General features: G+C 48.4%; 1 protein-coding gene across 3 annotated transcripts in view; it reads right to left on the reverse strand.

The window, feature by feature from the left end:
• Window positions 1–26439, reverse strand: part of GPC4 (glypican 4) — a 66237-nt gene extending 39798 nt beyond the window's left edge. The window contains exon 1 of one of the 3 annotated variants that reach the window (XM_064712584.1): window positions 26160–26439. In XM_064712584.1, the coding sequence (XP_064568654.1) occupies window positions 26160–26328 (169 nt within the window). In that variant the 5' untranslated portion in view covers window positions 26329–26439. Of the gene's footprint in view, window positions 1–756; window positions 1122–26159 lie in introns of those variants that run through there. The other 2 variants (XM_064712582.1, XM_064712583.1) reach the window with 2 other exon arrangements.
• Window positions 26440–26743: the final 304 nt, after the last annotated feature.

Below are 26743 nucleotides of genomic sequence, written 5' to 3' on the forward strand. Positions count from 1 at the left end.
CTCTCTTTACCAAACAATTTTCCAAGACCTTTTCAAAATGCTGTTTCTGGGTGTCTAGCATGCCTTCCCAGACTGCTTCTCCTCACTTCAACCAAATTCGTACTTAAGCTAACTGCAAAACTAGCTAAAGCTTCAGGAGCAGTTTACTGGGAGGTGAGGAGTGGATATTTCTTTAAAAGGCTCCCCACACAGCCCAGCCCCTCACTGGAGCTCAGCAAACACGCCAGGAGTGGTTTATGGTCTGAGACGTTACTGCTGGACTTTGCTCCCATGTGAGAAATCAGGCTGGGGTAAGGTTGGGTGGTGGAGGAGCAGGAGGCAAACACTGCTGAGGAGCTGAGAGCTGGGCCAGCACTTCACCCTTGTGCTCTGCCCCCCTCCTCCAGCACACATGGGCCTGTGTCATCTTTAAAGGAGTTTTATGACTTCCTCTGAACCAACTACCAAAGGCATCCCAGACTGTAATGCCGGACCCTAATCCAATTTCACACTAGACTTGCCTTCTAATTATCACAGAATATTAGGCCTCCACCCATCAGATATAATTGACATGCTACCAAGGCTTTACAAAACCCCCAACAAAGATGACAAGAAACACTAGCATCACCCCTGAGCACAGCTCCACTGCTCCAGCCCCACATTAGCAAGGGGCAAGAAGAAGAAAGAAAAGCATGAGCTTGTGATTGACTCTGGCAGAGTCACCGAGACAGACACAGCTACTGAACTGTCCACTCAATCCAATCACCTTCAACTTACCCAAAATACCAAAAATGCCCAGCTTTCCTGGCTACAAAATGATCTGGGGATGCTCAGCACCTCTGGGAATAGACCATGAGCTCCTGTCCATGTTCACTGGTGCTGCCATAATCCCTGCAGGATACCAGCACAGCCCCAGCATAATCACTGCTCACACTGTTGTTAGATACCTGCTAATGAAGAGCACCATCAAAATACAGTCTTGGCATTTAAATATTTCCAAGTGAAATTACACTCAGCTGTGTGTTTCTCCTTGGTGCTGTGCAGCATTCACATTCTCTGGAAAAATCTCTTTGCCCAGGATTTTTCTCCTGGGAAGCTGAGAAGCCTCAGAGAAAAGGGAAACAATTATTATCTCATTTGCTTCTCCTGTTTTGCTCATGTGGAATGTGTTTAGAGATTGTTTACCCACAGGTGATTGTTTCATTGGATTCTGGTGTGAGTTGTTTTGATTCTTTAGCCAATTAGGGCCAAGCTGTGTTGAGACTCTGAAAAGAGTAACAAATTTCCATTATTATCTTTTTAGCATTGAGGAAGTATTCTGTATTCTTTAGTATAGTATAGTATAGTGTTCTTTAATATAATATAGTATCATAAAATAAAAAATTAGCCTTGTGAGAACATGGAGTCAGATGCATCATTCCTGCCTTCATTGGGACTCCAGCAAATACAATAGAGCAGAGCTTGGGCTCATTTTGCTCCCTCCCTGAGTGGGACCCCTGGGCTCCGTGGGTGCTGTGGTGTGGGTGGCTGGTGGCATGCAGGGCACCAGGAGGAAGGAGATAAGGCGTTGGTGCTCTGCTCCAAAGTCCAGGCTGCCTGTGCTGTAGGAAAGAGATCCCTGCCATTGGCAGCTGTGTGGGACAAGGAACTCACATGGCTTTTGCTGTCAAAGCAAGGGGAGTAAAAGCAGTCCTCCTGTCCATGCCATTTTAGACTTTTGGGTGGCCCTGGCTGGTCCTGGCTCTCTGCTGAGCCCCTGCACCCAGCTTACTCTTCTCCCTGCCCAAAACTACTCAAGGCAGGGTGAAGGAGCGTGTCCTTACAAGTGGAAAACATCGCTCTGCTGCTTCCCAGATATTTGTGTATTTATTCATACACTGCCCTTTAATATAGTTGTTTGCAGTTAGTCTTGTGTTTTTGTTTGGGTTTGTTTGTTTCTTTCTTGTTTTCTTTTTCCCCCTTCTCTTCTGTGTAAAGCTGGGCTCAGAATTGCAGCAGGTTCCGCAGTGCCTATTTTTGGATCCTGCAATAGGGAATTAATCTCTCTGGAAGTTAATTAACATGTCTCTTGTGTTCCAATTTATAGATTATGTTATTGTTTGTATAAAGCCTGGGATATTTTTTTAAATTTTATTTTAAGTCGAAAACAGGAAATTGTGGCTGAATTCCACGAGCTTTGTTTCTTATTTGAGGAATTAAAAACATCTTTAGGTTTTGGGGTTTTTCAAAAAAACTTTTGCTTGGGTCACAGCTGCCAGTTCGCAAGCCTTTAGTGCTCTTACTGCTGAGGAACTCATGGAAATGGTAGCTCTGCTTTGTGTCCTGGTTTGGCTTGTGCAAGCAGGGAAGCTTCACTTCTGTTGAGCCCCGAATAGCTGATAACATTGGAAAGGGGGATGGATGGATGGATGGATGGATGGATGGATGGATGGATGGATGGATGGATGGATGGATGGATGGATGGATGGATGGATGGATGGATGGATGTTCAGCCACACAGCCACAGTCCCAGTGCCTTGGGACAGTGCTGCTTGCCTTGAAATGTGCCACCAGCAGCTCTTGGCTGAGGAGATCGGTCTCTCCGAGTGCCTCCACAAAACCATGGATGTCTTACATCCCTCAGTTGCTTCTGTAAGTTTTAGGGGTGTTTTTCCACATAAAGGATGATCCTCAGAACCACCAGGGTCACCCTCTGCCAGATCTGGGACTTGCCAGTGGATGACCAGTCTGCTGGCACAAACAGGTGAGCCTGGGTGCATCTCACAAGAGCCTACTGTGTGGCTCTGAAATGTGGTTTTGTGCACTGACACTGGAATCAGCTGTGTTTGAAAAGGAAAAAAATTACTGGAAAAGTGGTTGCCAGTGGCATATTCCTGCTTTTTTCCTGCCTGCCCACGTGTAGTGCCACCCAGCACCGGTGTGAACATCCCTGGAGGTGCTTGGTGGAGGGTCTGGGGCATGCAGAGGGAGATGAGCCAAAAGTAGAGGGAGAAAATGTTTAGAAGGAAAAATATTCCAATTTAAATGGCATTGGTTGTGATGGAATCAGTTTTGGTAAGAGGCTGGTTTTTTGGGGCTTTTTCTGCAAATACCTGAAAGCTTCAGGGGAAAAATAAATACAAACAAGCGGGTTTTTTGGCTTTGTTTTGCCTTCTTTGTGGGGGATTTGAGGAAAAAAAAAGTCTCACAAGGAAAGTGACTGTCTCCCAGCCAGATCTCTTCTGTTTGCTGTTCCTTGCGCCTGAGACTTCAGTAATTCTGTGTATTTGCTGTTCCAAATGGATTCTCTTCTCACCACCCCTTTTCCCCCCTTTAATTGCATGGCATTATACTTGGTAAGGTTTTTTGGATTATCCCAGTATAATCTGCTGACCAATCTCTGTTGAATTTTGAAGTCTGCTGGCTGTATGCAACTTCTTTTTCCTGTGACTTTTACCCTTAGGAAAAAGTAAGAGTTACTGACTGCAGGTATTGGGCTTTTTACATGCTCCTTGGTAAATGGTAGAGGGGCTCAGTCATCCTGGAGGTGGGTTGATCTATTATCTGTATCCAATCTCCCCACCACAGAAGTGAGAAAGAAAGAACAATAATTTTCAGTATACCTTGTCCCTCATATAACACCACTCACTTAGTGTGTGTAGGCAGGTATGTTATGAGAACTATTTCATGCCTAAAGAATTTAGTGATAATATAGAGAATTTGCATTTCCTAAGTTCTCTCTCAGAGATACCATGGAGGGTTTTTTGGTTTTGTTTTTTTTAATTAAGTAATTAAGTAACAACTCTTGGTTTGCATTGAAGGTTTCTGTCTTAGCTAGAGCCAGGAAGAATCCTCCAGTTAGCCAGAGTTATTTCCTTTTCAGATTTGCTTAAATAACAAGTTTAATTATGTAATATTTTAATATTCTTTTTTCCCCCCTCGCCTTATTTGTATATTCAGGTCTTTGTGTGGTTTCTCTCTCTTTTGATGTTTGCAGAAATGTATTATCTTCATCTGTCTGGTTAGTGTTTGGTATGCCACTAATTGACTCAATATCCTGTTTGTTGGAATGAAAGCAGGCTCTATCATGGCATATTTTTCCAGGGTGTAAAACTTTGCAGTATTGGGCCACCCTGTTGGGTAGGAAATTGTTGGCTGTGCTGTGGAAACGGAGTAGTGATGGTATTTTTCCTCAGGTGAGCTGGGTTTTAGCTTCTAATGAACTCTTTAAACCTCACTGAAGGCAAGATCCTGCATCCTCCTTGCTCAGACATCACCTGCAAAGGGCAGAGTCCCCAGCCCAGGTGTGCTGTAGAGTTTTTGGGTTTGGCCCTTGGGGACCACCTGAACCTCTCCCACGGCCCCAGCCTCAATTGGAGAGCTGGGCAGGAGGGGATCCCAGCTGGCCAATGATGCTTCTCTGGGCTGCTGTGGAGAGCAGAGACAGATCTTTGTGTTTTGTTTGGAGCTGAAGAGCCGGGTTAGGAGTGTGGGAACAGCTCTCCTGGTCTATCCCTGCCCAGGGGGGATGTTCCAAAATCACTCTGGTTGACCTCAGCAGACAGCATTTACCCAGACTTGGTCCTTCAGGGACTGCCTCTGTCATCAGGTCCAGGATGAGCTTTGCAGTGGTTATTTGGACCTGGGTGGGTGGTGCAAGAGCGCTCTTTGTGTCCTAAGTTGCTCTTTCCAGTAGAAAATTAAGTTTCTTAATGTGCATTTGGCTTAATGTACACAAATGGATATAAATCTCTCTTGTTCTCTGCACTCCCTGACCCTCTTGGCAGTAAATTTGGGAACCCAAAGCTGTCAACAAAGCAAAATGGAAAAATAGAAGCCAGACAGACCTCGGTTGTATACGATATTTTAAGTAACTGTAGGTACGCGCTATGGAAATAATTAGGATTATTTGTTGTGTTGAAGGGAGGTATGTCACTGAGGTATTGTGTGCACTGCCATTCCTGTGCCTGCAAGATGGATTAGCAGCTGAGTTAACAGATGCAGTAAAGCTCAACTGAAAATAGTTCACTGTTGTTAAGCGTAGGTGAAAGGGCTTTGGTTTGGGTATCAAAGAGTGTATTTTGACTGCTTGACAAGTTTGCAAAAAAAAAAAATCATTTCACTATTATAAGCTTTCTCTGTGAGTCTGGGGAATTTTTTTGTGCCATTAGAGTAATCAGCAAAAAATTGAAATGCACATTGATTAATAACCTAAGTGGAAGTGCAGGGGAAACAAGTGGCTTTAACATTAATAAGGCAAATAAACCATTGATATAAAACGGTTGCTAATTGGGTGGGATGTTAAATATGGTGCATGCTGGCACATGGTGCTAAACTGTGGTACCTCCATAACCCTACCAGTCAGATTTGGGAGCTGACTACATGGTGAAGACATCTTGCTTAAAAAATCCTGTGTGGTTGGGAAAAGAGGTTCAGGTGGGGATGAAAATCCGTGATGGTGGAATCCAGGACCATGACCTTCTGTGACTCTGAAAGAGATGGAGCCCCATGCCTGGATGGAGAGTGGTGCTGGCTGTTGACCTTCATGGTGAGGAGCTGTTAGGGAACATGGGGTGTGCTCACTCTTTTGGTGCTTTTCACGTGTGAGATCCCAGCAGAGTTACTAATGCTCTGAGGAGGGAAGAAAGGAAAGCTGACCCTGGTTACATGAGCCTTTGAACAGGAATGGAAAATAATTCATGTTGGGAAATGGGGTATTATTTTGTGTCTGGTGACAGATGTAGGGAGGCTGCTGCACAGAGTGCTCCTCCTGGAAGTGTGTAATTGAATCAAGGATTTGGGATGGTTCTAACACCATGCACTCAGGAGCACTGGGGAAGTACAGCCCCAGATGTGCCAGCCTGGTTTGCCCTGCTCTGATCAGAGGGTGCCAGCAGCTCTGCATCATTTTCAGGATGTGAGCACAGGATTCTAACTCTGCTGCCCGTGGTGGATGTGTCACCATTGCTAGCAGGACCTCAATGCTGTTTTACATCCCTTCCTTCCTGGCACGCGACCATCTCCACAGGAGTGTTCTCCCACTAAAATAAACACAAGGCCAACAGCAGCACAGCTTTAAAGCAAGCAGAGAACACTGGCCACCCAGTGAAAAAGGAGAGCTCTGATAAGAGGCATCAACTAAAAATTCAAGTTTGCTGCTTCTGCCAGGAAGAAGGCATATCTTGAAGCAGCATGTGTGTGTGACAGCCGAGGAGGAGGTGGCAGGGCTGCTTTGAGGGTGGCAGTGTACCCCAGAGACAGATATTTTTTCTCCCTTTGGAGGGAAAACCTATTTTCTCCATTTGCAAGAGTATTGCCTGCTTGGGGCTTTTGGAGTCAGGACTTAGGACTAGTAGTAACTGGAAGTATAAACAAAAAGATGACAAGGTTTAAGGATTCAGGTGTGGCAAAGTCCAGCTGTAATCTAACAGTTGGGAAATCAGGCACCTCCCCTGTCTCTGCACACCCCCAGTGTCACCAAAGGCACCTCTGTACAGGACAGAACACTGAGCTTTGGACTCCTTCAATCAGGAACAGTTAAAACCCCAGACAGAACGAGTTTGCTTGGGCAACTTGTCCAACCACACCTGCTGAGAATCACAGGCCCCTGGTGCCCCCAGACCCCACTCTGATCCCCTCCCTTGGCACAAGGCAGATAAGCAGGGGTTTGCCCAGAGGGTCCTGCAGCATTGAAGGGCATCATCTCTCCATCCTCTGGCTGGGACACATGCAAACTTCACTTTCTTCCAGGCAGGGACAGATCTTCCCTAAAGCACAGAAATACAATGTGAATAACTCCTTTTGGTCTGGCTGCCCTCTAGTACTACTTGATGATGGATGGTTGGCTCCAGACAGCATTTCACACGCTGTGGCTTGCTAAGGACCAAGCCTGAGGGCTTTTGCTTCTTAAATCCCCCCTTATTCAAGCTCGGAGATACCCGTGGCCTTTCTGCAAGACCTGATAACCAGCCTGACCTAGGAGGGGAGGCAGAGTCCTCTAAACACCTTCAACAGCATTCAAAACAAACCCATAGCACAGAGTCCTTCAGCAGTAGCCTCCTGCCAGCCCCCGGGGACACTCGGGGGACATCAGCTCCGTGCAGAGCAAGAGCTGAGCAAAGCCTGCAAAAACAGCGAGGATGCTTCTCACCAACTGCAGAAATACTTTCTCCAACAGCCTTGAAGTCTTTAAGGGCGAACGCAACTTTTTTATTTTGCAGTTCCTCCACGCAGCAACTTAAACCAACCACAACCCTACCTGAGCCCTCCTAACTCCCAGCCTTCCCCCCTCACAGAACAGAGCCGCTCCCCGCACGGCCACATCCTGCCGCCCCTCGCAGGACAATTAGCCTTAATCCTCGTTAGTTCTGTACGTTTCCTTTAAATCCTGTTACCGCATTCCTCCGTGCACTGGAGCGCGGCCCGGGCGGCCTCCCCCGGCCTCTTCCGCGGCGGTGCCGGTGACCCCGCGGTGCCTCCCGGCTCCTGACCCGCCGGGGCTCGGCGGCTCCCGAGGGCCGCTCCGCTCCGGACTAATCTATCTTCGCTGATTAGTTCTTAATCAGGAAGGCAGACGTGAACAAAGGGTGCGGATGAAAAGAGAAGCGGGCATGGAGAGGGTTTAAAAAGGAGAAAAAAACAAAGATTTTCTTCAAGGAAAGGTTCCCCTTTGCTGCTTTAGGAGGCAGCTCTGAAAACCCGGTCCAAAAGCGGCGTTTGAAGTCGAGCTACTTTCATATTTATAACGTTTGAGTCACTCCAGAAAAGCTACGCCAAAGCAGACCGAGTTGGACTACTACAGTCATTTATTTTGGAAGTTTATCCAAGCCTTGGTTAAAGATAAGCAATGTGCCTGGATGTGGAAGAACATCAGAGCCAGGCTACCAGAGCAGCGGGGAGCTTCCACCCCCTTTGATAGCACCAAGGCACGAGATGGTATCAGTACAACCCAAAATGTACTTATTCCTTCCTGGAGAGGCAGGGGAAGGCCTGGGAAGTTCTTGTTTGTCCTTGGGAGGCATTCCTGCCATGCTAATGTTATGCAAAGATCCAGCTTACAAATCTCAGGCACAATCAAGGCATTTAGACCTGACTCATTAATGGCCAACAGTTAATAGGCCGGAGCTGTAATTCCTCTGTCTGGGGACTTGACGGTGTTTAAGCCAAATCCATTAAAAAAAAAAAAAAAAATATATATATATATATATATATATATGTGTATATATATGTTACAGCTACACTGTTGATCTGTTACTGAAGATAGGACGCACCTCTCTGTCCAAAACACTCTGAAAAACAAAAGTAAACCCAGACTTTTCCAGGTCTTTATTGCTTTCCGAAGCCACTAAGTGCATCAGTCTTCCTAAATCTGGGAAATCAGCAGCATATCTTACCACTAAGTGCCTAAGCAAAATTCTCCATGAAGCAAAAGTTTAACAGAATGTAATTATCTCAAAAGCAGTACCTGAATGTCACAATTACAAATCAGTCTTTGGAGCTTGCAACCCTCCTTTCAATTCAAAGTTTAAGGCAACACCAACAGACCAAAAACCAGGGTCTTTCTTGTGAAAAACTGATCTGCAAACACATGGTCAACATATTGCCAAATTGGAGAGACACCTCAAAAGAGTGACAACGCGAACTTTTGGGACTTCAAATAAACAAATTTGAACTAATCAATCTGGAAAGTCTGTTTTCTATTTGTGGCTTTGGGTTTGCTGTTTCATGTTTCTTTCTTTGTCTTAGCTGTTTGTTTGCTTTCAATTACACAGGCCCCTCCTTATCCTAACCTCTGAATCTCCCTGTGCCGTGCCAGCCGGGAGGCAAGCAGCAAGGCACCGTGGAATATCAAATCCTGGAATATCAAATGCGAGCTAGAGGATGAGCCAGAAGAGGTTCCTTCTTCAAAGGCTGGTGGTTTTGCTCCCAAATCAGCTTTTTTTTGGTGCATCCCCTCCACATAAAGGTATGGCTCCCGTAGTTTGGCGACTGTTCCTCTGCAGTATTTGCTGTTTCACAGGTCATCAGGAGGTAGCGAGCAAAGCTTACCAGATGTGGCTTTTATCACCTCAAGTGGAACTATTTTCTTTATGGGAACCCTGGTTTTTAAGGTTTTATCAGATCACTGCGATTAGAAAAGCCTCACTTACACGCTCAAAAGCTCTTATAAAACCTGTAGTTCAAGGTTTATTTGGTCTAGGTGGTTTTCAACTTGGAGGAATGACTTGCAGACACAAGTAATTTGTCCTATAAGCTTTGACTGACCAGTTGCAAAGTATGCTCAAACTGCGCCTGCCTCCTGAGCAAAATTCCATCAACTCACTGACCAAAAGATGTTCTTTTAAGAATATTTTCAAAAAAGAGGGAAAAGAAGGGGGAAAAAGGGCTTGCAGCAAAAAGGAAGTTTCAATTACTTTGTGAAATCAAGCAGAAAAATTAAGATCCAAGCAAACTTTATTAGCTCTGACAAGCAAATGCCGATGCCTTTGTTTCCTATGTGCGCAAAAGTTTTACTAAGGAGGGGTGTGTGTGGTTTGGGGTTTGATTTTTCTTCTTTTTAAGCCACAGAAATATGCCTTTTTTTTTTTTACAACATGCTTTGCTACAACTGGGTTTCGTAAGTATATTCGAACGAGGGAACTGGCACAGAGCAGCTGATCCTTCTCCACACATCCACCAACATTTCCATGTGTCAATAGTACTTCACAACCACATTTATCTATGTAAAAACCCACATTAATAAGCCCTTCTCCTGCAGGCAGAGCACGCCAAGCAGAGCAACAGTGCTGATAATACAAGAACTTAGAACAGGTTAAGAGACTCCAGAAAGAAAATACACAAAAGGCCAGATTTTCCGAATTAATTTTGCATCCACACATTTTTCAAGGCAGTTTGGCTCCTATTAAGTATTTCATATTCAGTGTGTAATCTGCAGTCTGGGGGCGACTGGAGGGGTCTGTGTGAGCACAGCAGGACTCTAAAGGCTGCAATAACGGGAGCTGTGGTCCCCTGAAAACCAAGTTTTGGGCTTATAAAGTTTGAGAGAGCTGTGCTGCCTACTGCCCCACTCAGGCCCTGCACTGCTCCTGCTGAACAAACCATGTCTTCTGCCAAACCCCCCCTAGCTCCCAGGCCCCGAGGCAGGGTGGGCTGCAAGTTGGTGGAGCAGTTATTTCCACCGCCTCGAGGACCAGAAAGTCTCATTTGCTTAGAAAATAAAACTCAGTCCAAGAGCAGGTCCTGGGCAGACATAAATGAGACTTCAGTTCTAAGTGGAAAGTTTTCCACAAGACATTTTCATAGCAACACGGAGATTGTTTTGGCACCAGAGGGAAGGCAGAGCTGCTCCACAATTCCAGCTCCCTGGTTTTCTCCCCAGTTTAGCTCAGCACAGGATGACCTTCTCAGCCCAGACATGGGCAATGTCCCTTCCACAATGAGCAGTTTGGGGCCAAATATTCCAGCTGAGCAGCTTTCCAGGAGTCTGGAATAATCACTGCCATCACCCCAGAAATGCCTCTCCAGAGCATCACAGCCACAACTCAATTCTGAGGAACCCTGGCTACATCTCAGTACACAGCTGCACACTATGCACACCCAGAAAAGCAGCAAGCTTCTGGAATGCTGCATTTTCCAGCCTTGCCCACAAAGCCACACAAAGGCCTTTCTTGCTTCATCAGTGACCCCAGGGATTGCTGTCAACCCCTTGATCCAGCCTGCCTTCCTGGGAAGAAAGGTGATGCTGCTCTGCCCCAGGTCTTCACTCTGCTGCTCATGACTGTACGAACAGCTGGACCAGAAAGAGCCACCAATTAAAGGGGTTTCAGAAACAATTAGCTCACATCAATCTGATGCAAAGCAAGGTTGGGGAAACAAGCTCAGATGAAGGGCTCTGGAAGGGATAGCCAGCAGAACTTGATCTTGCAGCAGCTCTTGCACTGCAGATGCAGGAACAAGGCACAGATCTGTGCCTCCCAGCTCATCCCTTCCCTCAGTCAGAGCTCCCAGGGGCCAACTGGGACATGCAATAGGCTCTCTGTGGCTATCAGGCTATCTTGGCTTGCCAGGCCATCAGAAGAAAGGCATGGGAAATTAATGAGCAATCTGTGATTCTGATATTGCATTGGCCAAAAAAAAAAAAATTTAAAAAATCATACACTGCTGCCTAGAGCAGGACACCACAATTTAACAGGACTTTCCGATTTAAAGGTTAAAAACCTCACACCACGTGTCACTGCAGAAGGCAGGAAAGAACACGCAGCTCAAAGGGGATGCCAGCACTAAAAACGAGGAGGTGGGTCAGGTTTAAATCTAAACAGGCCCACCACACATCCATCCTAGGGCCACTGTTTATAATCAGAGAAAGGCAACTTTATACACAAAGATCACACACTAGTGGTTCCTGGCTGTTCCCAGGGAAAAAAAAGCTGCTTTTCAGCTGAACTTTCCGAGAACTGTTCATGTAAATAAGACAAACCTCCAGAAATGCACATGGTCAAGGCTGAAGCAACACATGGAGAAAGGCAAATAAGCAGCACAACAGGAGGCAGGGGACATCCAATGCCAAAAACCCAAGGTGCAACTTGCCCAGGACCTTTGAAACTCCCCTAAAACTGGGCCACCATACAGAGGGAGGGTGTCAGTGAAAATCCTTCCTCCAGCTAGAGGCACAGCTCCAGATTCAATCCCCCTGAAGGAAAAAAGAAAGGGATGGTACCTGGAGAGGCAAGAGGCACCAACCCAAGCACAGGGCAGGACATCTGCCCAGAGATCCCAATAGTGGGGTGACTGCCTCCTCCCCAGGGAGCAGCAGCGCTGGGACAGGAGCACAGCCTGTGCCCCAGTGATGTCCAGAACCATCTCCTACATCTCCCACCTCCCTGCTTTATCTCCCCTCGGACAAAACACCTCAGAGCTAAGACCACAGTGGGGTTTGTAAATAAGATTTTCTAACCTGCAAAACGTGCTTTTAAGCCCTTGACTGCTGCTCCCACCCAGTGTTACTTTTCCAAGAGCCAGGTATCCGTTGCAGAAGCCACCCAGCTCACACAAGCACTGCACTGTGTTCTCCTGGCACAACACGACCTACGTCCAAAAACCCATCCCGCTGCTGAAACAGACTCCCAATGTATTCCCGGGCTGGAGGCAGCAGCCTGCCAGTGTTTGTGGAAAAGGCGAGGCTCAGCAGTTTAACCCACCCCGGGCGAGGAGACAAGGGGGGAGGAAGAGAGGGGAGAAAGGATTAAGATAAGGAGATCACAAAATTAGGAATTCCTCCTTCTCCCCCTCTCCACAATGCCCTATCTTGCCCGCTCTCCTTGGGGCAGCTGTGAACACCAGCCTTATCTGCCACAGCTTCACACGGGCACTCCTCCTCACCACAGCACACAGAAATCCCAACATCCTGCAACAATTCCCAAGCCAATTTCTGTACTGCCACCTTTGTTTGAGCAAATCCCCCCCAGGAGGGACAGCAGCATCTCAGATGACAACAGGAGAATGCAGGAGGCCACTTCAGCCTTTGAAAATTAAAACTTTTTGAACTCCCTACCCTCTTCCCAAACACATTTCACAGTGCAAGCATGTGCCTTCTCATTGCTGCTCCACATAGGACATGGCACAGAGTCACATTTTCTTAGATAATTTGGAAGAATCAAGTCTGGGGGACAGCTCAGCCCTGGTGCTGCACAGACTGTTCACCTGCAGACCCCAACTTTGATCGCCTCTCTTGAACAGCAGCTTTGGTGGGATGGGAAAACACACTGGGCTGACAGCACCCAATTGCACCAGGGGACAGTTGCACTGAGGTTTTGCTGGCAGGCAGTGAAGGGGTTTATTCTGTCTCCTTCAGCACAGCCCTGAGCAAGCTGGGGGGAGCAGGGAGTGCAAACAGGACCTTTGCCATCCACCTCCCAGGTGGGACCATTGACATCCACCAGCAGGAAGGCAAACAGCCCTGGCTCTGGGAGCCCCAGGGAGGGATGGCTGATTAGAAGGATGGGATGGATTTACCAGTTGTGTTAGTTTTTAGTCTTTTCTGAAGCAGGAAGAGGAGCTCCCCTCCCTCCTCACAGCCACTGCTGTGCCCTGGCTCCCTCCATCAGCAGAAATACTCTATGAAATAAAGTTTGCAGCTAAAAAAAGCCTGGAGGAGCCATGGGCAGCCCCTGCAATGGGGAGGCTCTGAGCAACCCGCCAGCTACACGGGGAGATCCTGGCAGGGCTGAGACAAGGCTTTGGAATGAGGATTGGTGGCAAATCTGTGGCAAATCCACGTGGGCTGGGTGTCTGCAGTGGGTGACACTGTGCTGTGACCAGAGCAGCTTCCTGGGGATGCACCCAGACCAAACAGGCAAGCAGCACCAGCCAGGGGCCTGCAGCAAAGCTCTGCTGGCCATGCTGGTTCAAAGCCATGTGCCTGGGGCTCAGCCAAGGAGATAAATGCAGGGAGCACAAAGGACACAGAGGGCAGAAAACCAGGAGCCAGAAACTGTCCCATGAGAGACCAAGTGCTGGCCACCACCCCGTCAGTGTTTCTGTGCAAAAGCCAAGACTTACTTTTCTTTCTAAATACTACCCCTCCTGCTTAAAATAGAAAATAAAAAAACAATAAAAATAAAGCTCCCTGTCCTCACACCACCAAAGGAAGAGGCAGCAATGGGAAAAGTGTAGCCCTCCAGCCTGGACACCCTTGGACAAAAGTCCAAGCTAACACTTAAGCCTTGAAGCTTCACTTGAGCCCCCCATAAGAAGAAGATTTCCAAGACTGCCACAGGCTCAGGGACAGCTCCCCTCCTGCTCCTGTGCTATTTTCAAACAATGACATTTCTTCCAAAACAAAGTGTTTTGCAATCCTTGAGCAATTCTTTCCTTTTCCAATAAAAAGTGAAATTCTCTTCATTCTCAGCCAGTTGGGACTCTCAACCACAGGCACTGCCACCAGCTCCAAATCCATCCACCCTGCAGATGGCCACGTCAGAGCCCCAGGCTCCTGCACTGCACTGGCTCCAGGCAGGTCTTGCTGCACCACTGCTCACAGAATACTGGGAGAGGTTAAATTTTAACTTGGAACTCCTTCCCTGAACTGCCTGACTTGTCTTCTGAACCTCCCTCCTGTAATTGAGGGATTTCACTTAATCTATTTAACTTCCAAGTGTGCTCCTTCTGCCATAACTTGTTTCCCCAAAAAGAAATTGCTTAATGTCTTGCAATATTAATATATATATATATAACTGAAAATCCATGGAGCTGAATATGACCTATATTGCTATGAGAAATAAGTATTTCCAGGTCCTAGCAAAGGCACAGTAAAAAGTAGCTCTACAGCAAAATGAGACTGAAGCCAATAAAGAGATTTGCTTTGAAAGAAATTAATATGAATCAAATCCAAGGCAGCGGATTTCATGGCACAATCTGCCTATGTTAACTGCCCAGTAGTCTCCCAAACTGCCTGTCCAAAGGCAACACACAGTAAAATTTACATTCTGTGGTCACTCAGACAGACATCTGGTGCAAAGGCTTGCACTTTAAAATAAAAACCCATTGAAAGCTCTTCTAAAGAGCTTTGCAGTTTAAAAACAACACCTAGGAACTATGTGGGACTGAGCAATTTAATCCCAAAAGAAACATGGGCAGTACCAGTGCTCATCCCTGGACCCAGCTGGGAGAACACAAAGGGTTAAACATGTGGTGGGCTCTTGCAGCAGGAGCATGAAGGGCCTATTTAAAAAGAAGAACCAGAAATAAGGAATTTTGCCAGTTTTTACCCCTGATAAATCCGCATTCCAGTCTGTCAGCTATCTTGTTATCCCCAGAGCTGCTGAAGTGTCTTTGGCTGTAACTATGCATGACTCCAGCTTTGAGTAATGGAAATAAAGTATGTGCATTGCGACTGCAGCGTTCCTTCTCCAACCCCAGAAAAAGAAAGGCAGAGCAGGAGGAGATCCTAGAGAAGCTCAGGAATTTTGTACAGAAAAGCTGGAAAGCTGTTCACACCCTACATCAGCTGCCCACTGCACCAAACCCGCCTGGGGAGAGATGCCTACAGCTTGTAGAGGAGATGCCAAGTTTTAGCCTAACACAGCAGCTCGTACTGTCTGCAATAACAAACAAATAAATACTCTTCCAGATTCACAAGTCCAGTTTAGCTGGCAATTCATAGTCAGCAAACATTTGGAAGCAGTATTGTAAAATTAAACAAAGCTATCATTTACAGGAAACCCTGCCTCGAGTACAAATTATAGAGTTGTTAAGTTTATCTGGGAATGCCTTGCCCCTGAGTGCTGTATAATTATTCCTAAATCTTTCAGGAAAGAATGCAAATATTTTCAAGCCGTAATTCATTGACAAGGAGGAAGTCTCATTTAACCTTTTGTGCATATTTTGATACCTAGAAATTAACCCCTACTGTCCACAACTATTTTCCAGGATCCTACTGAGCCAATTGGGCAGCAAGTGGACCCACAGCCCTTGTTTTGGCCAGGCTGGACAGGAGCACCAGGCTCACCCGGCATCCTTGCCTGCTCCCAAACTGCCTCTACAGCAGCTTCAGGGCTGGTTTGGAGCAGCCCTGTGCCAGCCAGGCTGCTCCACTCACAGAGCCTTCCCCAGAAGGAAGGCTGCTGAAAAGACTGGCTGTTCTTACAGGAGTTACAGCAAGGAGAGGTATAAAGGAGCCTTTAGTAATGCAGAGAGCTGAGTTATGTGGAGTTTTCACCAGCGAGGCGCCTGCACCACGATCCCCTTGGTGGGCTGGATTCAACAGGGCTGAGCAGCCCTGAGCCCCATCTCTTCCAGCCTCCTCTACCCACCAAGCCACAGCTCTTCAGCCAGCCCCAATTAACTCATGTTGATTAGCAGAAGCCACATGGCCACAAGCAGTCAGACCTTTCCCAGCCCCACATGAAAGTGTTTTGTTTTGGAAAGAAGAAGGCCAACTCATCCTCTGCTCAGGACCCTCCAGCATCCAGACCTTAATCTACCAGTGCCAACAAACTGAGATATATATCTAAAGAAACAGTCACTTGCAGCCGAAGGGGAGAGGGCATGCATCCCCCAGGACATCTGCAAAGCCACACACACAGACCCCACACTCCCCATGCACCCCTGGGTGAGCACCCACTGCTCCATGGGGACCCATTCTGCTCCAGCCCAGTGCTCAGGCTCAGCCACGTCCTCCAGCTCTGAGACCCTCCTGCACCCACTACTGTGCTACAAAGGAAAAAAACCCACCCAACCAAACAGCCAGCCTTACCTTTTCAAAGGCAGCACTCACGCTATTGTGTTTTCCTCCGAGTGACATGATTAATTCAGAAGAGCACAGCAATGGGTGTCATCCCCTGGTGCTCACAGCAGCTCCTGGGCACAGCAGCTGGGCTGGAGCACCCATTTTCCAGCTGGGTGCTGCAGGAGGCAGGAACCTGCAGCTGGGAGCATCGCCACTGTTCTCAGTTACTCAGACATGGAATGCTAACAAGGTTAGGCTGCAGCAGTGACAGACCAACATCCATGATGGACATCCACTGTCACAGATCAGGGCTTCTGACATGGTGGAACTGGGAGACAAAAAGACCTGGCTTCTTCCCCTGAGTGGAAGCAGGTCACTGTATTCCCTCCCTCGCAAGCAGGTAAGCCCAAGAGTTTTCAGAACGAAGATGAGAAAACCTCACGCAAAATGGATTTAAACTCAACTCTGTTAAGATGCCAGGATGCTCCAAACCACCACCTGGGTCCCAGCAGTACAAAACCTCTTCAGCCCCTCTCCTTTCCAGTGAGCAGCTGTGAGCTTTCTTCCATGCCTGGAGCCGGCGAAGAGAGGCCAGGCAGGCACAGAGCCCTTGCACTCCCTCCTCATCCCACTGCCATGCTCGGGGAGCATGTAAAACCAAACCAGCGAGCATTGCACTGGAAGAAAGCAATCTCATTATGAGAGCTAATGAAAGCGAACCACAATTATTATGTAAACAGCGCTGAATCATTAGCAGACGCTATTAAAGCCATTTTTCCCCCCACCGAGAAGAAAAGCATATTGCCCTATAGCACCCTCAGTTCTGTCTCTAAACGGAGCCAAAACTCAGGGGGAAGCCTGTTTGTTTTCCTCCAGTCCAAACTAAACCAGCAGCACAGCTCTGACCCCTGATCTGCACGCCGGGTGTTTGCCAGCTGCTCCCAGTGCCTCTGCCCAGGCAAAGGGGCACTGCTGCCTCTCTGCCTTGGCTCACCAGGCATCCTGTGCTCCCCCAGGACTGCTGGCCACCACACTTTAGAAACCCCAAGGTTGGCAGGTACACAAAAAAAAAACATCCAGCCCGCACTATTCAGAGCAAAGGCAAAGCCTGCCTGGGTGCCCATAGCTGGCAAGGGATTGATTTTCCATCAGGCTTGTAACTGTGCCCGTTCCTTTGATCACATAAATGCTCTGTGCCTCCCATGGGAATGGGCCAAGGAGAGTCAAGGATGGTGCAGGAGGTTATTTATCCCCCTTACTGCATGGCTCTCCCTATCACTAATTTCTTTCCAATAGCAGCACTCACCACAACTGAGTGAAGCTGCTTGCCCTTTAATCTTCCATAGGGCAAAGTTACCTTTAAAACAAACAAACAAGCCAGCTCCCTTACACAGAGGACACTGCCAGCCAGTTGGCTATAAAGACGCTCAAACAAGATCCTCATGTTTGTAGGAGAAGCAAAAAAACAGCATTTCAGCCCAGTAAAAATCCTGTCTCCATCTTTATGTTCCAAGAATGTTGAATCGAAACAGGCTCAACTCTTTAAAAAGAGAAGAGTACAAAGAAGCAAAGTTTGTATTAAAACCCATGTAATCTTTTTTAAACACCATTATTAGAACCTGTAGTACCAGCCAAGAGTGATTTATCAACCCCTGTCATCACAGCCTGCAACACAGAGCTTTTTATACCAAACTGTCAATGCTACAAAGCTAAAGCCCCAGCTCATAATTTCTTAAAGCTGGTCCTGTGCTGCCAGCAAATCCCCTAAACCCTGGGATCTGGGGGTCCAGGGCACTGCTGCTCCTCCATCAGTGCCATGCAGAGCGATGTGACCCAACCCAGAGCATCCAGCACAGGTTCTGCACTGTGCTCCCGAGCAGGAGGATGTTGTAAGTCACTGTAGGTAAACAAATTACCCAGGGCTATTTCAGCTTCTTTCAAAAGGAAAGTCAACGGGCCATAAAGGCTTTAACTGCATTTTCCGATGGACCTTGAGGTGCCTGGTTTTCACAAGGCAAGCGGTCAGAGCTCTCTGAAAACCAGACACCCTGACATTTGGGGTTTTCCTGTGAAGTTGTTACTCTAACACACCCCAAATCACCAGTAATTTCTAGAATAGCAATACAAACCACAAGAGGTTAAACTGACTGCACATTACTTAAACTAACCTAAGGGTGACCCCTGGAAAGGAACAGCTATTGGATGTTGTGGTTCTGTAGAAACTCAATTACCAAAGCCAATTTCCTATGAGCATTTTTAAAAAAGGAAAAAGAAGGAAAAAAAAAGGCAGCAACAATGCTGACAATGTGTAAGGGCCACATATTTTCACCTCCTGAAAGCTGCAGCCTCGCCTGTATAAGAACTGCTCCTATTCCCACAAAAATGTTCAAACATATTTTAAACATTTCATCATTGTTTGCTCCCATCTGAATTTGCTTAAAATCCAGACAATTCTCAGCTTCTAAATTGGAAACATTAAGAGAAATACTCCTTCAAAATCCTTTGCTCAGGGTAGCCCCTCTCCACCATCCACGTACCTTTCCAAAACCAAAGCTTGCAGAGAGAGAAGTGCCTCACAGGGAACTCCCACAAATCCAAGGCCATCAGCCACTAGCTGTGTAAGCCACAGAAAATATGAGTAGAAAGGCAGGAAACCAACAGATTTTATTTCTCTGCTTAGAAGATGGACAACAAAAAAAGTATTTCTAAGAATGTTTTCTGGGAGGTGGGGAATCTGGCAATGCTTTACATTGGGAAAGAGGTTACTATAGTTCTAATTTCACATTAAAATCAACACTAAGTAGCCCTTAATTGAAATTGATCCCACCAGGTGGTATCCCCACACACACTTCTTGAGTGCCATCTCCATCCTTTCAAGCACCTTGCCAGTGAGGTGATGCACTGCTGCCCTTGAGGAACATCACCCCATCCCACCTCCCTCGTCTGCCAGGACCCACAGACACATGAGAGGTGACAGACAGCAAGACACAAACTAGCAGGGAAGGCGATTGTGCCAACCATGGCCATTTTCAAACAGAAAACACCAGCCTAAGAAAACTACCACAGCTATATCCTCACGGGGCAAGGCCTGCCAACAGCCCACACGGCTGCCACCAGCTCTGCACACAAAGCCTCCAACACTTTCTCACCAGGTTCCCTCTTCCCAACATGCTATTTTTATCTGAGCACCTTTCCCGGACCAGAAAGATGTAAACAAGAAGAAAATTCTCTGGCACAAACATGGTGCTTCAGCCACAGCCTCTGCAGACTGCATGGGCAAAGAAAAACATAAAAATCTCTCCTAGAAAAGCAGAATAGTTTCATGAAACACTTCTTCAGCAAACCAGGAAGCAGGTAAGACGGGCTACGACAAAGTAGTAATCTCTTTTAATTAAAAAACTTGGCAATTAAAAAAAAGAATACACACAGCAGCTTTCTTCCTGAGATGCACCAACCCCAGTGAAGAGCACCAACTGCACCTTTCAGGGCACCAGAGGGGTTTGCCATGGGGCATCCTGGAGCACACAAGATAATTTAGGGAACAAGAGGGAAACTTACTGGGTCCTCACATTGCTTAGCAATGGGAGAAGGAAGTTATCTTCATAATCTCAAAAGAAAGAGAAAGCAAGAGGAATGTGAGGAATGCAAGGAGGTTATTGCCCGGGAGACTGGGACTGGCAGCTCACTCTCAGCCTGGCCGCCGGCGAGGAGGCACATCCTGACCTCTGTGGCTAGCAAGAATGTCCATCCCCCACCAAAAAAAAAGAAAAAAAAAAAAAAGGCAGAACAAAAGCAAGTAGTAAAGAATTTTGCAGAATACTGAATAATTCTGATGCTCTATCCTGGTGCTGCCCAAACCTGCAGGAGATGTCAAGGACTGAGCCTGTGCAACTCAACACACATGCACATCCACAGAAGTCCCTGGTGAGTCCATGGGAGTGGCCATGTGTGAACAGAAGATGAGAACCACACATCTGACATCTCTTGAGGACTGGCTGTCCTTCCCAGCCATGCAGCTTCCAGGATTGGCAACAAATTGCACAGAGCCAGGACAGTGGGATCTGCACAAGCCACCATCCAACACCAAAAGCAGGCTAAGGCATCACAGACCTCACCACAGACATCACCACCTCAAGGAACTGGGACCTTTCCAGCCTGCTGACAGAGGTCCCAGCCCTACTGCACCTCCAAGACAGAAAATGCTCATCTGGAACCTTCTCCCATCAGAGCCATCTCACACAAACAGCAGTGATGCTCCATCCTGAACTTCCTTGGCTCCACAGGTACCAAGGAAATACCGTGGCAGAGGGGAGATGCAGACCCCCAAAACAGCGCCTTGCTGTCGTGTTGGCTGTGCTCTGCTGCTGTTTCAGTATGAATAAAAAGCCTGTTGACATACGAAAGCCACAGAAAATCTCCCTGAAACTACAAAACAGTACTGAAAACATTGTGCAGCTCAGGCCTTCTGCACAATGTACACACGCCTATTCAGCCTCTTAAAAAACAGCTACATGTCTAAGGAAACATCTGATAATTAAGGCAATTTTAACAATAGATAATAATTTGACTATGAATTGTATGGAATGTAATGACTGCTTATTCTGGCAGAAAAAACAGAACTTTCTATGAAGTGCCTGCCAAGGAAAACGATACTCCCACTCAGCCCGGACCACTGCGAGCAGTTGCTGCTAACCACATGCTTCGCGCTGCCGGCTGCTAGGACACGGAGCGCCGCTGCAGCCGAACAAAACCCCGAGCTGCACATTCGCAGAGAGAGGGAGGGAAAGAGAGAAAGGGAAGGAAAGCGCGTCCCGGCGAGCGGCGGCCGGAGCCGGGCTCGGAGCCGTGACTCAGCCGGGAGCCGCCGCCAGGCCCCGCCAGGCCCGGCCGCGCCGCCAGCGCTCCTCGGTGGCCTGCGGGCAACTCGCACGCTGCCAGCTCCCCCCTCCCTCCCTCCCGCCGCTTCCAGTTGTTAAATGACATTAGAGAAGGCTAAAAATACTTCAAGCGATTCTCTCGGTCAGTTTTCCGTGCCAGCCCAACTTGTGAAGGCCGAGGGGATGTTCTCTCCAGTGGTCATTTTCAGGTAATCAGGAGAAAATCCTGCCCACCAAGGACCACTGCCTTCGTCGGACAGGAATCATGGCAAGTAGGTACAGCTGGAGGCCAGGTCACTGCACACTTTCAAACAGACCTCAAGGATGACCAGGTGTTATCTGGTACTTCTCACAGCACAGCAAGTCCAGAGCTGCCTCTGCAAACCGACTCAACAGTGCCAGACAGGCGAGAAACACCGGCCTGGAGGGGATCCAGAAAGCCTTTCTCAGTTGGAAGAGGCCACATGGAAGAGAAGCAAGTGAAAAACTAAAGAAGCATTTGCTGAACTTGACATGTAAAACAATGGGCTGCTTTTGGCTGGAGTAGAGTTAATTTTCTTCACAGTGGTTAGTATGGGACTGTGTTCTGGATTTGTGCTGAGCAGAGGGTTGATAATACGGAAAAGTTTTTGTTATTGCTGAGCTGGGATTACACACAGCCAAAGTATTTTCTGCCGCTTGTACTGATACGCTGGCGAGGAAGTTGGAGGAAGAGACACAGCTGGGACAGGTGACCCCAAGTGACCAAAGAGAGATTCCAGACCATATGACATCATGGCCATATACAAAGTGGGGGAAGAAGGAGAAAGGGGAGGACATTTGGAGTGATGGTGTTTGTCTTCCCAAGTCACTGTTACATGTGATGGGGCCCTGCTTTCCTGGGATGGCTGAACACCTGCCTGCCCAGGGAAACACTGAATTCCTGGCTTTGCTTGCATGCTCAGCTTTTGCTTTCCCTGGTGAACTGGATTCTTCTCAACCCACAAGCTTCCTGCCATTTACCCTTTTGGTCCTCTCCCTAATCCTTTTGGTAGGGTAGGGAAGTGAACGAGTGCCTGTGTGAGGCTTGGTTGCTGGCTGGGGTTAAACCCCAACAAACAGCAATGCAAACAAATCCTCACTGACCAAGGGCAGGACTCAAGGACAGAGCACCTACTGACAGCCATAAATACAGTGGGGACAAGTGAGCAGCAGGACATCAGTGCACACCCGCCCACAGTTACTTTGGGCAAAGTCCAAAAATCAAGGGTCAACCGATTTCCTCTGCCATGGAGAAAGAACTGCTCTCACAAATAAATGCAGCTATTCAATTAATTTGGTTTAAATAGAGATTAATTACACTGAACACTTCACTAAGACTGAACAGAGTGCTGCTTGCATCCAGCTCCCTAAGGCAGGCTCCAGGTTTGCTCTGTGCTCTCCAGCACTGCCAGGAGAGCAGGGATGACACTGCTGAAGGAATTTTGGCAGTTAACTGGCTACATTTTCCACCAACAAGTAAGACGGTTTTGGGGTTTTTTTTTCTCCTTTTCAATCCAGGAAAAGAAACATCTAGTTCTTCCAATTAGCAGGAAAAGGGAAGGAATTTCCGTCTGTTTAACACCTGAGGGCAAGAAGCAGCCTTTTGAAAGAAAGGTTGGGGTGGGGGTTTTTTGTTTTTTAAATCACAGCCACCTACTGTGGGTCTCCAGATGCCACCGCATCAGCTCACTTTGCATTTCATTCTGCAGCCCCTCCAGACCAACCAGGGTAAGCAGCCCCTTCAGAAGGTCATTTCGGGGTGTTTTGCCCTATCAGGACAGCTTGGAGACACCTGGAATCCATAAGGAACATTCTGGGTAGAGTTTGAACAAAGTCAGTGGCTCCAGGACCCAGAACTTCCCAAGATGTGACATGTCCTTGGAGAACTGTCAAAGTCATCTTAAAAGCAGTTAGAGGCTGGTGCTCTGCCCACACCACCTACTATCTGCAGGCTATCAAGAGTCAGGTTTCACAAACCAACCATGTAGACATCAGGTCTAGAGACACTGACCTCTCCAGCAAGAGCAAGATTGCATCTCAGCATTGCCAGGAGCTTTGCCACACACACATCTGGGGCTGGAGGGGCAGCAGCCACTGAGGAACACTCCAAAGCAGCACCAAAGGGCCATGAGTTATGAAAAGCTTCCACACAGATTTATAGCAGTAGTCAGTGTTTATACCTCTAACACCAATGAGACATAAAAGGAAACAAGTTCTCTATGTCCCACAACACAAATAGCCCATTTTACACCTCTTATCAAGCAAGCAGTGAGTTGACCAGCTGTGCACTTCTTTCAGAAATGCCTAGGTACTTCATCAAGATATAACCTGCTATTTATGCATACTCTAATTAGGTCCTAAACCTCATCTAAATAAGTATTAAAGTGAACTCCTGGGTAATTATGGTGAAGGAGCAGCCTTTTAATGCCACTGAAATAGCAATGATACAGATAAAACGCCTGCTGGAATGGGCATTTCCTTGAAAGAAAAAATTTTGCATATGTGCTGCTCCAGAAGAAAATAATGTGGCCAAAAAATCCATGTGAGATGCTATAAAACCCCAAATGACTCCCATGGCCTTCCAGTGAGGATGAGTTTCACTTGATGTCAGACAGCCCAGTGCAGGGACACATTTGCCTGCACAGCTGCTTCACTTTACAGTCCAAGGCCAACATTTTGTAGGATCAGTAATCCCCAACAGCAAAGAAATCACTACAGTTACAGAAACAAATCTGCCACAGCTTTCAGGACACCTTTTCACAAACATGCTAGGAAGTTTCTGTCAGCACTGTGATCTAAACTTGCTAAGAGAATGTGAGAATAAAGCATAATCTATCAAATCAGTACAAAAATCTAACAAAGAAGTTGGTGCACTTCAGACATGAACAGCCATGTGTCCACACATCATTCCATCAGTGTTCACGTGTCCACACGTGATTCCATGCAGCCCACTGAGGTCTCCCCAAGCTGTCCTCCACCAGTTTAGTGAGCAGAGAGGTGCCACCAAGCAGAATTCACCAGTTTCCACCACCACCCCGGTGGGACAGTTGGCCAGGCACACGGCTCATTCCCTCACACACATTTATCTTGTTCCCACCGATAGCCAGGCGCCCAGGTAACGGCCTGTCCAAACCACTCACTCTCCCGATGGAAAACACGCCACTTATCACCTGAAACACCATCTGGAATCAAAGCTTTGGCAAGTGCCCCTGCTCTGGAGACACAATACACACCACAGACCTCTCACCCTGGTGCCAGACCTCAGCCTCCAGCTTTATCACCCGGCCCATGGGACTGCAGAGCCCTGTGCTGATGCCACAGGTGAAGTTCTCCACTCTGAGAGAGCTCAACACCAACAGTGGGACTGGACTGGTGGTTCCATCTGCCTGCACCAGCTGAGCAGCACGAGGGGAGATCTGCAGCCTCCAAACACAACCCACGCCAAAACCACATGAATTCACAGGGGGAACGTGAAACTGCAGCAGGTGTAGCACCCCACTCCAGGTTTAATTTTAAATTCAGCCACACTTGAGGTACACCACACTTTAAAGCTGTACACAGCACGCCTCCTTTAAAGACTTCCCACCCTTTCTGAAATACCCTGCACAGCAGGATTACATTTAAAACACAACTCTGCAGGACCTGTTGCTTTCCAAGCAAGGCCAGACACAGACTCCCTGTGCCCCTGGAACAGCAACATAACCCAGGCAATACTTTCAGCATGTCACTGCAGAAAGCCCTTCTTTTGTCAAATAATCTTACCTTGCTCATCACTTTTCTCAAACAGACAACAGCTTTGGAGCTTCAAATGGAAGCCCTGTCAGCATGATCTACTCCTGACATTCTCCAAAGCTCACCAAGTCATCTTAAACAATAATATATAAAATAAGGACTAGGTCAAACCTTCCCAGTACTGGGCTTAAGGGGAAGTCTGCTCACGTTCTGATCCTGCACTGATGAGGGCTGGACTCAAATGCAAGACTATTTATTAGAGACTATTTTACAAAGCAGGCAGAGTGAAGGGGCGAGAGTATTTTAACTGCAACCAGTCAGACGTTTCTCATTAAAATATTTCTTGGAGAAGTAAACGGGCCTGCAATTTTATTCAAACAGATGTAGGCTAAATGCATATCATTAGTCTGACAATACAAAAGCACAAGCGAGTGAAATGATTTTAATTTTGTCAGTGAAAAGGATAATGTATGCATATCTGGAGGGCACACCAATGGTAAAGATTACCCCCAGCTTCTATCTGAGCCGTCTAAAGGTATTTACTTGGGGTCTGTCTGTGTTGTGACAGTATCCCAGACCGAAATGAATGCCTCCAACACTCCACATTTTTGAGCCATTCAGTCATGCATTTTTGTTATTGTTGAAAGTAGTGCGAAATTGCAGTGCATGAGCTGGAGTCCTTGGTGGTCTCCGAGGATTCCAGCTAAAAAGGCACTTCCTTTGTTCCGCGGAGAATGCGGTCCAGTAGGTCATTCAGAAGGGGAAATAAAAGCAGCGGCCCTGGGAGGGAGATGAAGGATGAAACAAAAAGAATAAAATGTTTTGGGTGTGAGCACATTAGCTACCATTTCCTACTGCTGCTGGCTGCGAGCACTCCTGTCCCCGGGATGCGCAAGTACCTCGGGACGAAGGCTGAGGGAAGGAAGAAAGAAAGAAAAAGGAAGGGGGAAAGAAAAAAAAAAAAGAAAAGAAAAGAAAAAAAAGGAGCCATGTCTCAGTCCCTCCGCTAGCAGCCGCCGGGCACCGGGGCGGGACGGGCCGCCCGCTCCCCGCCGGGCGAGCGGCGACCCAAGGGCAGGAGCGCCCGCGCCGCCGAGCCGGGAGCGGGGCCGGCAACAGGCGCGGTCCCGCCCGGCACGACCCGGCCCGGCCCGGGGGGCGGGCAGCCGGGACTGCACCGGGACCCTCCGCGCGGGATGGGCGCCGAGCTGCGCGGGGCCGAACCGAGCCGCGCCGAGCCGGGCAGCGCGCCCCGAGCCGAGCCCGGCGGGAGCCGGGCGCGCACCCCGCGCTCCGCGGGGCCGGGCCGAGCGCGCACAAAGGCGGCGGCGACGATCGCGACTCACCGCTGATCTCGTGGCTGGGCGCCTCGCTCTGGCTGAAGCCCTTGGCGGCGTAGAGCCTCCGCACTTCGGAGCAACTTTTGGCGCGGGGCTCGGCGGCCAGCAGCAGCGGCAGGCTGAGGGCGGCCAGCGCGCACAGGAGGGGCGGCAGGCAGCAGCCCCGCCGCGGCATGGTGCGGGCGGGCAGGGGCCGCCGCGGCCGGGCGAGCGCGCCCCGAGGCTGGAGCCGGCGCTCCGCCGAGCCTGCCCCGCCGCGCCCCGCGGCAGCCGCGCCCGCTGCCCTGCGCCCCGCTCCGCTGCGGCTCCGCTCCGCTGGCCCGGCGTGCGGCGGCGCTCCGCGAACTTGGCCCGGCAGGAAGCACATGGGGTGGTGGTGGAGGAGGAGGAGGAGGTGGAGGGAGGCGGGGAGGGCGGCAGCCAAGCAGGATCGCGCAGGGCCGGGACAAGCCTCTGCAGCCCCCGGGAAAATCAGGAGCTGGGATCCGCCCGCCCAGCGAGGCGGAGCGGAGCCCGGGGCTGGCCGGCCCCGCGCGGGCGCTCCCTCCCGCGGAGAGCCCCGGCGCTGCCCCGCACGGGAACCCCGGCAC

This window comes from Zonotrichia leucophrys, chromosome 4A, assembly GCF_028769735.1.
Source record: "Zonotrichia leucophrys gambelii isolate GWCS_2022_RI chromosome 4A, RI_Zleu_2.0, whole genome shotgun sequence".
In the NCBI taxonomy this organism is placed as follows: domain Eukaryota; kingdom Metazoa; phylum Chordata; class Aves; order Passeriformes; family Passerellidae; genus Zonotrichia; species Zonotrichia leucophrys.